The sequence below is a fragment of the Humulus lupulus genome, chromosome 7 (genome assembly GCF_963169125.1).
Source record: "Humulus lupulus chromosome 7, drHumLupu1.1, whole genome shotgun sequence".
Taxonomy (NCBI): Eukaryota; Viridiplantae; Streptophyta; class Magnoliopsida; order Rosales; family Cannabaceae; genus Humulus; species Humulus lupulus.
Window position 1 is genome coordinate 177,256,297 of NC_084799.1, and position 13,575 is coordinate 177,269,871.

General features: G+C 36.4%; 3 protein-coding genes across 3 annotated transcripts; 2 read left to right on the plus strand and 1 right to left on the minus strand.

The window, feature by feature from the left end:
* Positions 1-6,989: 6,989 nt before the first annotated feature.
* Positions 6,990-7,301, plus strand: LOC133792397 (uncharacterized). The gene has a single exon (XM_062230299.1). The coding sequence runs from the start codon at positions 6,990-6,992 to the stop codon at positions 7,299-7,301; it is 312 nt and encodes a 103-aa protein (XP_062086283.1).
* A 57-nt stretch (positions 7,302-7,358) lies between these two features.
* On the plus strand, positions 7,359-7,952 carry LOC133792398 (uncharacterized). Its single transcript, XM_062230300.1, has one exon. The coding sequence runs from the start codon at positions 7,359-7,361 to the stop codon at positions 7,950-7,952; it is 594 nt and encodes a 197-aa protein (XP_062086284.1).
* A 902-nt stretch (positions 7,953-8,854) lies between these two features.
* On the minus strand, positions 8,855-9,858 carry LOC133792399 (glutathione S-transferase T3-like). The gene is made up of 2 exons (XM_062230301.1): positions 9,430-9,858; positions 8,855-9,346 (listed from the first exon to the last, which is right to left on the minus strand). Exons 1-2 carry the CDS (start codon positions 9,856-9,858, stop codon positions 8,855-8,857), a joined length of 921 nt encoding a protein of 306 aa, XP_062086285.1.
* Between the last annotated feature and the right edge of the window lie 3,717 nt (positions 9,859-13,575).

A 13,575-nucleotide genomic window follows, 5' to 3' on the forward strand; every position in this document is an offset into this window, starting at 1 on the left:
CTCTTCATGCTTGCCCAAGGATACAACCATTTTAGTGTGGTCCAAGTTATTTGATTTGGGAAGTTCTAGAGAAATTTAAGTACTCAGAAGGGCTAGGAGTTGTCAAAGTTCTCAACAACCTGCTAGGGATTTGAATTCCCAGAAAATATAGGTTTCTGATTTTGTTATTCATGTGTTCATTATTGTTTTTAGGGAAGCTTGGGGTTATGGTTTGGTTTTCTTGAATTTTGAGTTCTAAGTTGATTGATTAGAAGTTTTGAGGTTGTAGTGTTGGTTTGTGGGTTATTTTGTGGTCAAAATCGATTGGATTGGGTTTTGGGATCGGGTTGCGATTTTTGAAAAATCATTGTTTCTAGGTTTTTCGCGGTGGCGTCGCGACGCTTGGGTTGAGTGCCACGGACCATTTGAGTTTCTTCGAGGGTGGGTTTGCCCTCAGACTGGTGTGGCATTGCGGCTCAAAAAAGGTAGAATTTATGGGCAAAACTCTCTGCTAGTTGTGTCGCCGTGACCCTCTGTGTGGGTGTCGCGACTCAAAATGCAAGTTTTTCTAAGGGACTTCTCGGTCCATTCTGGGGCCTTGGTGCTGCCAGGGGGCGCCGTGACGCTAAAGTAACTTTCAGGGTATCTTGGTTTCAGGTTTTGAGAAACCAAATCAAAGGGCTTGGGGACAGTTTTGCTGCTAAGTTTAGTGAAATTTGAGGTCCTGAGGGCTAGGGTTTGATCTTGGAGTATAGTGTCTGAGTTAACCCTGATAATTGTACTATTAGTGTTGTTACTAGGGTTTTCTGCCAGGCTCCGGAGAAAAGAATCATACTCGGAGTCACCTTGCTAAATCACTCAGGTCTCGAGGTAAGAAAATTGGCACCTAGACTAAGACTAAGTCTTTGGCCCGGTTATTGAACATGGCTATAACCACGCTTTGAATACCTATTTAAATATGAATGTTTTGGACTATGTATAATTGTGTTGTATGTGAGATGCACATCTATTTGTATTTTCCTGGAAAGCTCGGCTAATAAATCATGGTCGGCAATAACATGTGGAATGTAGGTGATACGGTTGGGCCATTTCAGGAGTGCGGTATGTGCTTGTTTGGCTCAGAGGCCACACAAATGAATTGTATGCTTACTTAAGTTTGACTATAACTGCTAAGCATGTTGTTTATGATTTATACTCTGTTGACTATTTGTTCTTCTTAATTGGGTTTTCTTGTTGGGCATTGGCTCACGGGTGCTACGTGGTGCAAGTAAGGGCAAAGAGAAACTGGACCAACCATCAGTTGGAGAGCTCTAGAGATAGTGTATACATATGCAACCTTCTCGATCGTCACAGTCGGATTATCTTTTGAGGATCTAGTGTTTTATTTCATTTTGCCGCTTAGGACGACCATTTTTGTACCCTGTTACTTTTATGTTTAGTCATAAACTATTTTTGGGATCCCATGTATATATACTCAAAATTTTAAATGGAAAGTATTACTTTTATCCAAGATTTTTAATACCTAAACCATGAGTTAACTTTAATTGAACATTTAAGTCCAAATGACTCGCTTAACGACTGAAGCACTATTTTAAACACACAGTATAACGGTCCTAGATTAGTAGGGTGTTACAATATGTTTCAAAGTTATATATTCCCTCCTTTTGTTTAAATCCTTTGGCTACTAATCTAGCCTTAAAAGTTTGTATGGTGTCATCAGTATGATATTTCTTTCTAAATACCCATTTGCACCCAATTGGTTTGGACCCCTTTGGAAGGTCAACCAATTCCTTTGTGTGGTTAGACATAATTGAATTCATGTCATCATTAATTTCCTCCTTCCAAAAAGCGGAGTTCCTTGAGGACATTGCTTCTCTGAAAGTTTTGGGATCATCTTCTATTTGAAGTACTATTGGATGTTGCCAGGTAACTTCCTCATTATCACCTTCGCATAAGGTATAATGTCTTTATTTGAGAACACTTCTCACTTGATCCCAAATATTTGAGCCTTTAGCTCCTTCTAGGCAATTGAGATTGCTCACAAACTATTTTAGGAGTCTCCTCTTAAGGCTTTCTAGTTTGAGTTGGTTCTAACTTGTTGTCATCGCATGACTTGTTCTCAAAGAACTCAACCTCTCTTGGTTCAATTATCACATTAGACTTTAAGTCTAATATCTATATGCTTTGCTATTTTGGGCATAACCCACAAATGCACATCTTATAGCCCTTGGACCCAACTTGGTCCTTTTAAGATCGGTTCTCTTGCAATAAGCAAGACACCCCCACACTTTAAGATAACCAATGTTTGGTTTATTTCCTTTACATAGCTCATATGAAGAGATATTTTTTTTCATCATGGGAATACAATTGAAAATATAACAAGCGGATAGCAAAACTTCACCCCCCACAAACAAAAATTCAATTTAGAATGTAATAACATAGCATGAATAATCTCAATAAATGTTCTATTTTTCCTTTCTGCTATACCATTTCGTTGTGGAGTATAAGGGTTTGAACATTCATGAATTATTCCATGGTCTTCACAAAACAAGTTGAAATTATTTGAAAATATTCACCACCCCTATCACTTTAATTTTCCTTTCCAATTGATTTTCAACTTCCACTTTATAAACTTTAAACACATCAAATGCTTCATCTTTATTCTTAAGCAAATATGCATATGTGAACCTAGAGCAATAATCTATGAAATTAATAAAATATCTATATCCTTCTCTAGTCAACATTCCATTTAGTTCACATAAGTCACTATGTATCAAATCTAAAAACTTAGAGTTTCTTTCAACACTAGGAAAATGTTTCTTCACCATCTTAGATTTAACACATAATTCACATTTATCATGCTCAACATTATCATAATCAATCAATCAATATTTAATTTCTCTTTTAATTGTGCTAAATCTTATATGTGCAAGTCTAACATGCCACAAATTAAAAGAATATGAGTCAAGAATATAACAAGAAGAAGAGGAAGCTTTATTGTTCACATTGTCAATTGAAGTACAAAGTTAAACATGCCATCACAAGCATATCTCTTTCTAACAAAGACATTTCCCTTGGACAAAGTAAGCTTGTTGGAATCTATCACAATCTTGATTCCCAGTTTTCCAAGCAAATTATCACTTACAAGGCTTCTACTTATTTTCGGTACATACAAAACATTGTTGAGTAGAACCTTCTTGTCGGATGTGAAGAACAAATCAATAGTCCCCTTGCCTTCAAACTTGGACCTTTTCTCATTGCCCATTTGTATCTCATGCCCTTCCTTTGAAGATTCAAAGGTCTTGTATAGAGATGTATCATAGGCAACATGAATGGTGGCACAAGTGTCATACCACCACTCACCCACCCTTCCATGAATGACATTTGTTTCGTTTAGTGTTGTCACTAGCTCTTCTTTGGTTGAATTGACTCTTGCCTCATTGTTTTGGTTCCTCTTAAACCTACAATCTCTATCAAAGTGACTATTCTTGCCACACACAAAGCAAGGTCCCTTGGAACTTTTGTATTGTCCCTCATTCTTCTTGAGTCCTAAGGGTTTTTTAACTCTTGCCCTTGTTGTAACACCCTACTTCCTTAGAGTCGTTACTAAGTGAGTTTAAAACATGCTAATCGAGGTTCTAGGTTAAAAGTGTAGCTAAATTGAGATAAAACCCGTTACCAGTCATTAAATATAAAACATTTGGATACTCATTGAAAATCTCCGAAAGTTTTACAGTTGGGATCCCAAAATACAGTTTAGAAAATATTTACAACTCAAAATATATTTAGGGTCGACTAGGTGGCAAAAATTCAGGTTAATACATAACATTTCCCAAAAATACCCCTAGCTATGGTAGCCAGGTAGGCTGAACATGTACGCGTCGCTTGACGCTCTCCATAATCATGGTTGGTCGACCTTTCCTTTGCCCTTACCTGCACCATAGAGCACCTGTGAGCCGAAGCCTAGCAAGAAAACTCAACACAAACAATCAACATATACATATTTATCAATTAGCATATAATTCAAGACAGCCAATAGGCTAAACACATAGCAGCCATGCTGTCCCAGGTGCTTTACCAGGCCCTGGGTTTGCGGTCTTCACCGCGAGGATGACTTCAACATCCTAGGAGGATCTCGCCCTAACGGCTTGCACTCCGCATGCTTAACGACGTTCCGGCCCCTTGCCGAGATCGGCTTCCTGCCGTTCTCGGCCTTCGCCATTCTCGCCTTTGCACTCCACATGCTCGAAACCATTCCCAGCCCATTGCCGTACTCGGCTTCCTGCCATTCTCAGCCTTCGCCGTTCCCAGCCTTTGCCGTTCTCGGCCCCTTGCCGTACTCGGCTTCCTGCCATTCTCGGCCTTCGCCGTTCCCGGCCTTCGCCATTCATTCACAAATATGCAATACATAGCATATAATCAACAAATACAAAACATAAACAGTAGGGCTACGCCCTGCAATTCAAACACATAGGGCCATGCCCTACAATACAAACTATAGGGCCACACCTTGCTCTACGGGTACAACAGTTTTCTTACCTGTGTCCCAAGCTTCCTGAGCACCGATATCCCGAGCACAATCCTCTAACCTCAGCCTCGCTGGAAACCTAGTCACAACGCATCAACAATAGCCATCCATCAAGCTCTAATCCATTAAATAACTTTGCGATATAATTCTAGTCTCCGAGACCTTAGATTCTACCAATCCGGGTGGAAAAATCCTTCCTGAGCCTTAACTTTTGGGTTCCCGAACCAAAAACCCTCAAACAGCCAAAACATTGAATTAGGGCAGTGGCCTAGCCCCTTAAGGGATGACGCACCCCAAAACAAAGGAAAAATGCCTCCCAGCTGGGAGACGTGGGCCGCGACATTCCCAGCCTTGGGCCACGGCGCACCTGAAGAATAGAGGCCTCCCTAGGCCTTCACGCACACATGGGCTGCGGCCCTTGATGAACAAGGCCGCGTCACAAGTCCCAGAAACCAACCTTTTTCTCAAGTTTTTCCCTGAGCTTAAACCCATAATTCACACCCCCAAACTTCAGCCAACCTCATAATTAAGCCCAGAATTCATACTCATATAGCCTAAACATCCTAACAAACTCATAAACAAATTCTTGCACCCATCGAACATCCAAAACCAATCTTGGAAACCAATTCCATGCAAGCCTAAGTTGTAGCAACAAAACCAGTAGAATTCAACTTGATCTTCAAGTTTAAGAGCTTACCTTTGAACTTAATTAAGCCTCTAAACTAATCCTCTGAGTTCCAAGTTGTTAGCCTCCCGAATTCCAACCTTGAACCTCAGAATTTCTGGCCTAAAATCTTCCAAAACCAAGCACCAAGGGGAGAAGAGATGAACCAAATGGGAGAGAGACTTGAGAGCTTTAACTTGTTCTTTGCTGAGTTCCAGTGTTTTCCTCAAGCCTCTAAGTGTATATCCACTTGCCAAAAAGACAAAATTGCCCCCCTTAAGTCTACCCTCAAACCTGTAATGCCACCAAGGGTATTTCAGTCATTTGCCAAATCCCGTTAAGACCCCAAGTATTCTTATAAATCCTCATTAATCCCGACATATCCAAATCATTACTAAATTACTACCCGTTACTCAATAAATCCCAAACTCATATTATATACCCAAAATACCCCTAGGCTATCCCCGAGTCGGGTAATCGACCCCGTTGTGACTTTCTAGCTAAACTTCTCCCAAGGACTGTCTCAGATCGTGCATCAAAAATATATCACCACTCACACATGGTATCAATCACAATATACACAAATATAGCATTTATGCCCTCAACGGGCTAAAATTACAAACATGCCCTTAATATAGCAAAAAGGGCCCATGTGCATATTTAATTCACCTAAATATGCATTTCTAATCATATACTCATCAAATTCACATATTAACATAATAAATCAATTATTGCCCTCCAGGCACGCTAATCAAGGCCCTAAGCCTTATTAGAAAATTTGGGATGCTACACTTGTTCTTGGCAATTCATTTTCCCTTGTTAGGAGGATTAGCCACCACATTGGCCTTTGAAGTCTCTCCATTAGACTCCTCCTCATTCTTATCTCTAGAACGGGATTCAATCTCAATCCTCAAGTGTTTGAGAATTTTCTCCAATGAAATCTTATCATTCTTATGGAGAATATTCTTCCTATAGCCCCTCCAAAATGGAGGCAACTTGGCAATTATTGTAACGCTCCAAACTCCAGGGACCATTACAGTGTGCCTTGTAAATAGTGTAAAACTCGCTAATCAAGTCATTTGGCCAAAATCGTGTAACTAAGTATGATTAGCAGTTTAGGGATTAAAATTTTGGTTAAGATATAACGTTTCACTAGAGCACTCCCATCCGGTGCTCTACTTCATCCTTTAAAATACCTCCCCAAAACACACATTTTTCTATTTTACCTCTAAGTTTTACATTTTACCATACATCAGATTCTCTATTTTTTTTCTCTATATTATTTAAATATTATATTTTTAAACATTTTTTATTCATTTCAAATATTTTCTATAACTATCAGTAATATCTTTATATATTTTAATGTTTACAATATCTACCCATATGTAATATCACATAATTATATTATAATTTAAATTTATCCAAATTTATAAGATAAACTAAAATATCAATTATTCTAAAAAAATTACAAATAAGAAATTTTATTATTCTCAAAATATATTTTGGGAGTTTTCATTGGAAATATTTAAATATAATATAATATTGTGAATATATTTTTTGGTATATTCTATGGATATTCTTCTTTGATATATATATATATAATATTTTGAAGATATTTTTTGGTATATTCCATGGATATTCTTCTTTGATTATTGTGAGAGAATATTCTTAGCATATTCTTCAGTATATACTAAGAATATTCTTTTGATTTTCTCAAAACTTCACCTATAAATAATATCATTCTTTTACAAAATTTTACAAACACTTTCATTTCTTTCTTTACACACTTTTTATTTTTCTTCTTTCTATATAGTTCCTATGGATCCTGACCTTGAGATATTTGACTCTTTGTCATCTGAGGAGGAGGAGGAGGAGATAACTTTAGCTCTTGCTATTGAAGAAGAACGCTTGGGTAATGAAAGAGGCTCAACATCGCATTGTAGGTCTATTCCCCGTCGTGCATTCATTCGAAGAAATTCGCTTGAAGGCCATCAACGCCTCTTTCAAGATTATTTTTCTGAGTCCCCGACGTATCCACCGAATTTATTCCGCAGGAGGTTTCTAATGCAACGTCATCTTTTCTTGCGTATTCAAGCCGAAATCAAAGCATATGAACCATATTTCGTCTAAAGAAGAGATGCTTCTAAAAGACTGGGTCATTCCTCGCTTCAAAAAATAACTACTGCAATGAGAATATTAGCTTATGGAGTCTCTGGAGATTTTGTAGATGAATACTTGCGAATTGCAGAAAATACAGCAACCGAGTGTTTGAAAAAATTCGTTAAGGCTATCATTGGCATATTCTCCCATGAATACTTAAGATCCCTAAATGAGAACGATATAGCTAGATTATGCGCAGTTGGAGATAGTCGTGGGTTTCCTGGGATGTTAAAAAGTATTGATTGCATGCATTGGAAACGGAAAAATTGTCCAAGTGCTTGGAAAGAAATGTATTATGATCATATTCACGAGCCAACTATAATTTTAGAAGTTGTAGCGTCATATGACCTCTCGATATGGCATGCATTTTTTGGATTGCCAGGCTCCCATAATGATATTAATGTCCTAGAACACTCTTCTGTTTTTAGAGAGCTTGCTGAAGGACATGCTCCAAAGGTCAACTACTCAATAAATGGAAATGACTATTCGATGGGCTACTATCTTGCCGATGGTATATATCCTTCATGGTCAACGTTTGTCAAAACAATTCATGCTCCACATGGCCGTAAAAATAAACATTTTGCAGCAACTCAAGAATCATCAAGAAAAGATGTAGAATGAGCTTTTGGAGTGCTTCAAGCTCGATTTGCTATTGTACGTGGACCGGCACGATTTTCTAATCGACAAACACTTAAGGAGATTATGATGGCATGCATTATTTTGCATAATATAAGCGTAGAAGATGAGCGACATACTCATCTTCGAGTAGAAGACTTTGTTTATGAACAAAGCGATGAAATAACCGAAGAGCCTATGTCCCATGAGCATACAAATGAATTTGTAAACTTCATTCAACGCCATCATCACATTCGAGATCGAGGAATTCATTTTCAACTCCAGTCGGATCTTATTGAACAATTATGGGAAATATATAGTAAATCTTAAGTATTTGCATTTTATATATTACTATGTTTAGGGTAATATTTGTGTTCTTATTTTGAGGAAGATGTAACTTTAGTTTCTTTCTTTTCACTATGTCAAGCCTAATATTGTATTTTTGTCTTGTTTTATTGTATTTCCTTGGGATATAAAATATGTAACCTTAAATTCAAGATATTAATCATCAAGTCAACAATATTGCCTTTTACATTAGGAAGCTTTTACAGCCAATATAAACTATTGCAATAAGCATTTTATGCAAAAAAGTTTCTTTCAAGAATAAAATTTTTCATCATTCAAGTGTTCTATACAAAAAAGTTATCAAAAGTAACCATCATTGAGCTTTTGTTTTGTACAATGCAAATTTCTACAAAGAAAAGCTATGGGTAATTTTCGATACAAAAAAAGAAGCTATTGGGCTGCTAGTTTATGCAAATTTATATGCAAAAAAACTATGATAAAAACCAGTAAAAGAGAATTCCCAAAAGTGGTTGCATTGTTACCTTTCAAGAATACCAAAAATACTAGCCCAGACACCATCTAAATCATGGCTTTCTAGACTTTTGCTTCTCAAGTATTTCCAATTAGAGGGTACGAAAATACTCTTGTTGCGTTGGAGATAAAGTTGATACATCTACTCTCATAATTTCTAACTCCCTCCTCATGATTTCATTATCTTCTTTCTGTTTATCCAATTCAAGCCTTTCTTTTGCAATGCGGGCATACTCTTTCCTAATTTCTCCCTTCTCAGCATTAGAGTTGATTCTCTCCCCTTTCATTTCAATCACCAAATCAGTAAGATTGGAAGAGTTATCCCCTTGCCTCTTTCGCTTCTTTGCAGCCTTCTTTCCAATTGGTCTCTCTAAATTCTCATCTAAAGATGGTGCTGCAGTATCTTCATCTATGAACTCTGGTGCATGACCATCTCGAATTATTGATCTTCTTTTAGCTTTCATACTGCTACCCTCATCCACAGATTCTTTCCATTTTGGATGGTGTCGCAGAATAGTCCAACAATGAAGAAAGTTGAATGAAGTGGGATGGATACTTCGGTAGAACTCTTTGGCTTTCTCAATCTGAAAAATCAAGTAAAAGATATGAGAAATATATAATTCAAAGTGTTATAAACAATATAAATTATATTATATTATTCATGCACCTTATCTTGCTCATTAGCCCTGCTTGGAGACCTTCTTTCAATTTGAGCTAAGGCCCCACAAAACTTATTAGCAAGTTGGATAGTAGACCATCTATTTCTAATAGAGCATGAACTACGTTCAGAAGATATAAATTTTTTGTTTTTCTCATAATATTCATGAACTCTATACCAAAATGAATATTTTGATTGATCAACCCTATTGATTGGGTCCATACTAGTATTCAGCCAAGCTAAAACTAGCAAGTTGTCCTCTTCTGTGCTAAAATTTCCTTTTCTAGATTTAGTTGTTCTACTACTCCCATCTTCTGGATTGGATGGAGTATATTGTGACTCTAAGTCATTCAAAGATGGGAGATAGTCATTGTAGCTTTCTTCTCCCTCTTGTAACAGTGTAGTGAAGGAATGAACCCCATGGAGTTGTGAGTCCATCTTTCAAAATCTGACAAGAGATAATCATAAATTTCTTCCATATATAATATGTATGTTGCAATGCTTTAAATGCCAACTAATTCTCAATAATTTAAATGAGAGAGAGGAGGATCTGTGATAAAGTTAAACCAACTTTATTATAGGAAGATTATGATCAATCTCATTTATTCTCTACATTTTCTCAACAAATTCAAGAAGCTAAATAGTTTATAAATCAAATCCAAAAGCCCCAGACTTGAGAAATGTACTACTAAACCTTCTATAAATTACTATATAAAATTTAAAATTTTAATTTGGCATTGAAATATTTATATATTGCAGGGTATTACATATGAAAAAGTCATAATTGAAATTTACTTAATAATGTGCTCAGAGATACCTTGGAAAGCGACCTCTTTGATAACTTATTCAAGAGATCAATTTGGCTTTAAGCCTATACATATACATACACCATTCGCCATCTATATATAAATATACATATATATACAGATATACTCAGTTGCATCATTTTGTACCCTTGAAATATATTATATATATATACATATATTATATAATGGACAATAAATTAATGACTTGTTCTTAAGCGAAATGTATGAATCTCATCCCACTGCATGAAAATGAGGTTAAAGACCATTATTTTATTATTCAAACACTAGAGAATTTTTTTGGTAGAAAAGGAAACTATTTAATGATATGAAGAGAGAGATAAGTGGTAAGGAGATTCTCAACAACGTTGGCTTCCATACAACTATTACTATGATCTTGAGGTGGGTGAAAGTTCTCTTTTATTGCATTAAGATAAAAACATAAAAATATGGTTCTTTAAAAACAAAACTTGTTCATACAAGCAAGCAACAGAATACCAGCCCCAAAAAAGATGTCTGAAACTTTGTTTTTTCCCATTAAAAATGATGCTCTGCAATAATGACTTATTAATTAGGTGATATTACCATCAAATATCTAAGAAGAACTTTGCAGACGAGTTTTGATCCATGACTCCAGATACTTGAGCTCTTCAGTGCTTATTGAATGAGTAAGACCAGGATAAGCCTGCAAATAATAAAGCAATGTTTGTCACAGGTCAAATATTAGTACAAAAAGGAAAGGAAAAAAAAGAAGTCAATTAATCTATTGACCAGCAGTTATCTTAATTTAAACTCGCAGCTTATACCAGCTTTTTCAAGGAGAGGGGGGCCAGCTTGTCCTGCTTCAAACAATACCCTTCCGTCATCCGTTCCATGTAACCACAAGATAGGTGTCTGCTTCAAATATTTATCTCAATATTACATATCAATATTGCACGTTATAAAATCTACCATAACTGTTGCCACCATTTTTCTAACGTTCATTTTTATTGCAGGGTATTACATATGAAAAAGTCATAATCACATTCAGCTTATTTAGCTTGTAGGGATTTTTATTGAAGAGGAAAAAGTCCTGAGACCAACACCATGAAAGCTAGGGGCCCAAGCTTCAACACTCAATATTTTTATTTAAAAGATAAACCTTAGCCTTTTCCCCACTTAACAAGATCAAGCCATGATCCTCCTTTTAAACGCCAAAATCACCATCAAAACTACACAGCCCAAAGGATTACAATACTATTACCCAAATCCAAACAAAAGTGATTTTACCTTGAAGCACTATAGTCGAAACCTAGGGTAATTTTTATCCTCCCTTGATCAACTTCCAAACATAAAATTCACGTCAAGAACCTATATGATTATCTAGCCATTTAATAACATTAAAGATGATCAATCCTACCTTGTTCTTGGGCACATTTGCATTGGCCTCTGCCAAATCTTACAATGATCCATATAACAAGAAAAGAGGGGTAGAAACAAGAAAAGTTTACAATGATCCATATAACAAGAAAGCTCCAAAGTTTACAATGATCCATGTAACAAGAAAAGAGAGGCAGAAACATACAATTCAGCAGAGATGTATTCAATTCTCTTGTGCACATTTGCATTGGCCTCTGCCAAATCTTGCTTCACAAGAACTGGACCAATCAACTTGTACACATTTGCATCTTCTTTCAAAAGGTCTAACTCCTAAACCAAAAATAAAATAAAATCAGATTAACAATCAGAAACCACATATAAATATATAAATAAGTGCAAAAGAAAAAAATGATAACAAAACTGGGCATCTTCTTCATTTTTATCCTCAGTAATGGGTATTGAAGAATATAATTGTGAAAATCAATATAAAGCACTTCCAACAATGAAATATACCAACAGAACTGAATTGGGTAGAGCTCTAAATATAAAATATCACCTCAAAAACAATTATTTACATAGGAACCAAACAAAAATTTTAAAATAGAAAACGAATTGGAAAGAGTGTAAATGACCTTGAGGACAAGCTCATTCTCACCAAGTTGAATGGTGTACTTTCTCACCTGGTGATTCTTTGAAATATCTGATAAGCAATAAAGAAATACCATTTCAGATAATATTCCTACGTAATGATCTCCATGTGTTTGTAGAAATGCATGAAAAGAAATTTCTAAGATAATTAGGTATAAAGGTGAAATTTGAAGAGGGTAGAATCAAGTAGTTCCATAGTCAAATTGTCAGTATATATAGATATATTATATATGTAAGACTTGCAGTACCAAAATAAGAACTTAAGTGTGCCAGTTCCATAATCAAATTATCAATATATATATTATATGCAAGACTTGCAGTACCAAAAAATCAGAACTTGAGTGTGCCATTTTGTTACCTGATTGAGAGAGAGTTGGCGTGTCTAAAAGTCTGAGATGCTAAAGTGACTGGTGTGGGTGTAATGAGGAGAGAAGATGATCACTGTGAGGAGGGGAGGGGAATGAGGAGCACGAGGGAAAAGATTGAGAAAATGGGAAGAAGAGAAAAATTAATAATATATTGGGTTGAAGGATGAATAGTATACCTTACATATAGCTTTTTACTATAGATTTATCTAAAAATATTTGTAAAATACATCATCCGATGGACACCCATTTTTTCTTAGTTTGAGCTATTTTTTACAGTTTTTGGTGATATACCTCACCAGATGGGAGTGCTCTTAGAACGTTTACTGTATACATTGGGATCCCAAAAATAATTTCAGAGTCTACTACAAGAAAATATTTACAACAGGCCGATCTAAGCGGCAAAACAGGGTTTAACCTTAGTTCCTCTTCCAACCCTCGGCCGTGGCGGTCGAGCAGCCGCATATGTACACATCGTCACCTAAGCTCTCTAGCTCAAGGATGGTCCAGCTTTCTTTTGCCTTTACCTGCACCACATAACACCCGTGAGCCGAAGCCCAGCAAGAAAACTTAATATGCTCATGAACAGTAATAACATGTCATCAAATCATAAGGCACACACCTAGTAGATATAGCCCTATTCCAGAAGGCAAACAAATCCACGTAATGTTGAGTATAACACATCAACCAATGACCATAATAGTCATCCAGGGCTTTTAGCCCCAAAGAAAAGAGTGACAGTGGTACAGTCACTAAGGTGGGTTCCGTTCCCTATAGCCATGTGATGATAAGGTCACCGGGGCTTATAGATAAGTGATCCTTTCACTAGCTTAAATAGGATAGGTGCATAATGACTAGTCATCAACATAACCTTCCTCATGACCATAGAGTCATAACCATGGAACTCTGTTCCCTAGCCATGTGACAAGCAGTCACCTAGGCCTTAGGCCCTGGCTCTGAGTAACTAGCTTAGACTAGTC

Bases quoted from the DNA above. Each gene is read 5' to 3' on its own strand.
- LOC133792397 (XM_062230299.1), top strand. From the start codon at position 6,990: ATGGATCCTGACCTTGAGATATTTGACTCTTTGTCATCTGAGGAGGAG.
- LOC133792398 (XM_062230300.1), top strand. From the start codon at position 7,359: ATGAGAATATTAGCTTATGGAGTCTCTGGAGATTTTGTAGATGAATAC.
- LOC133792399 (XM_062230301.1), bottom strand. From the start codon at position 9,858: ATGGACTCACAACTCCATGGGGTTCATTCCTTCACTACACTGTTACAA. The intron at 9,347-9,429 runs GTGCATGAATAA...TTGATTTTTCAG, and splicing joins GGGCTAATGAGCAAGATAAG to ATTGAGAAAGCCAAAGAGTT.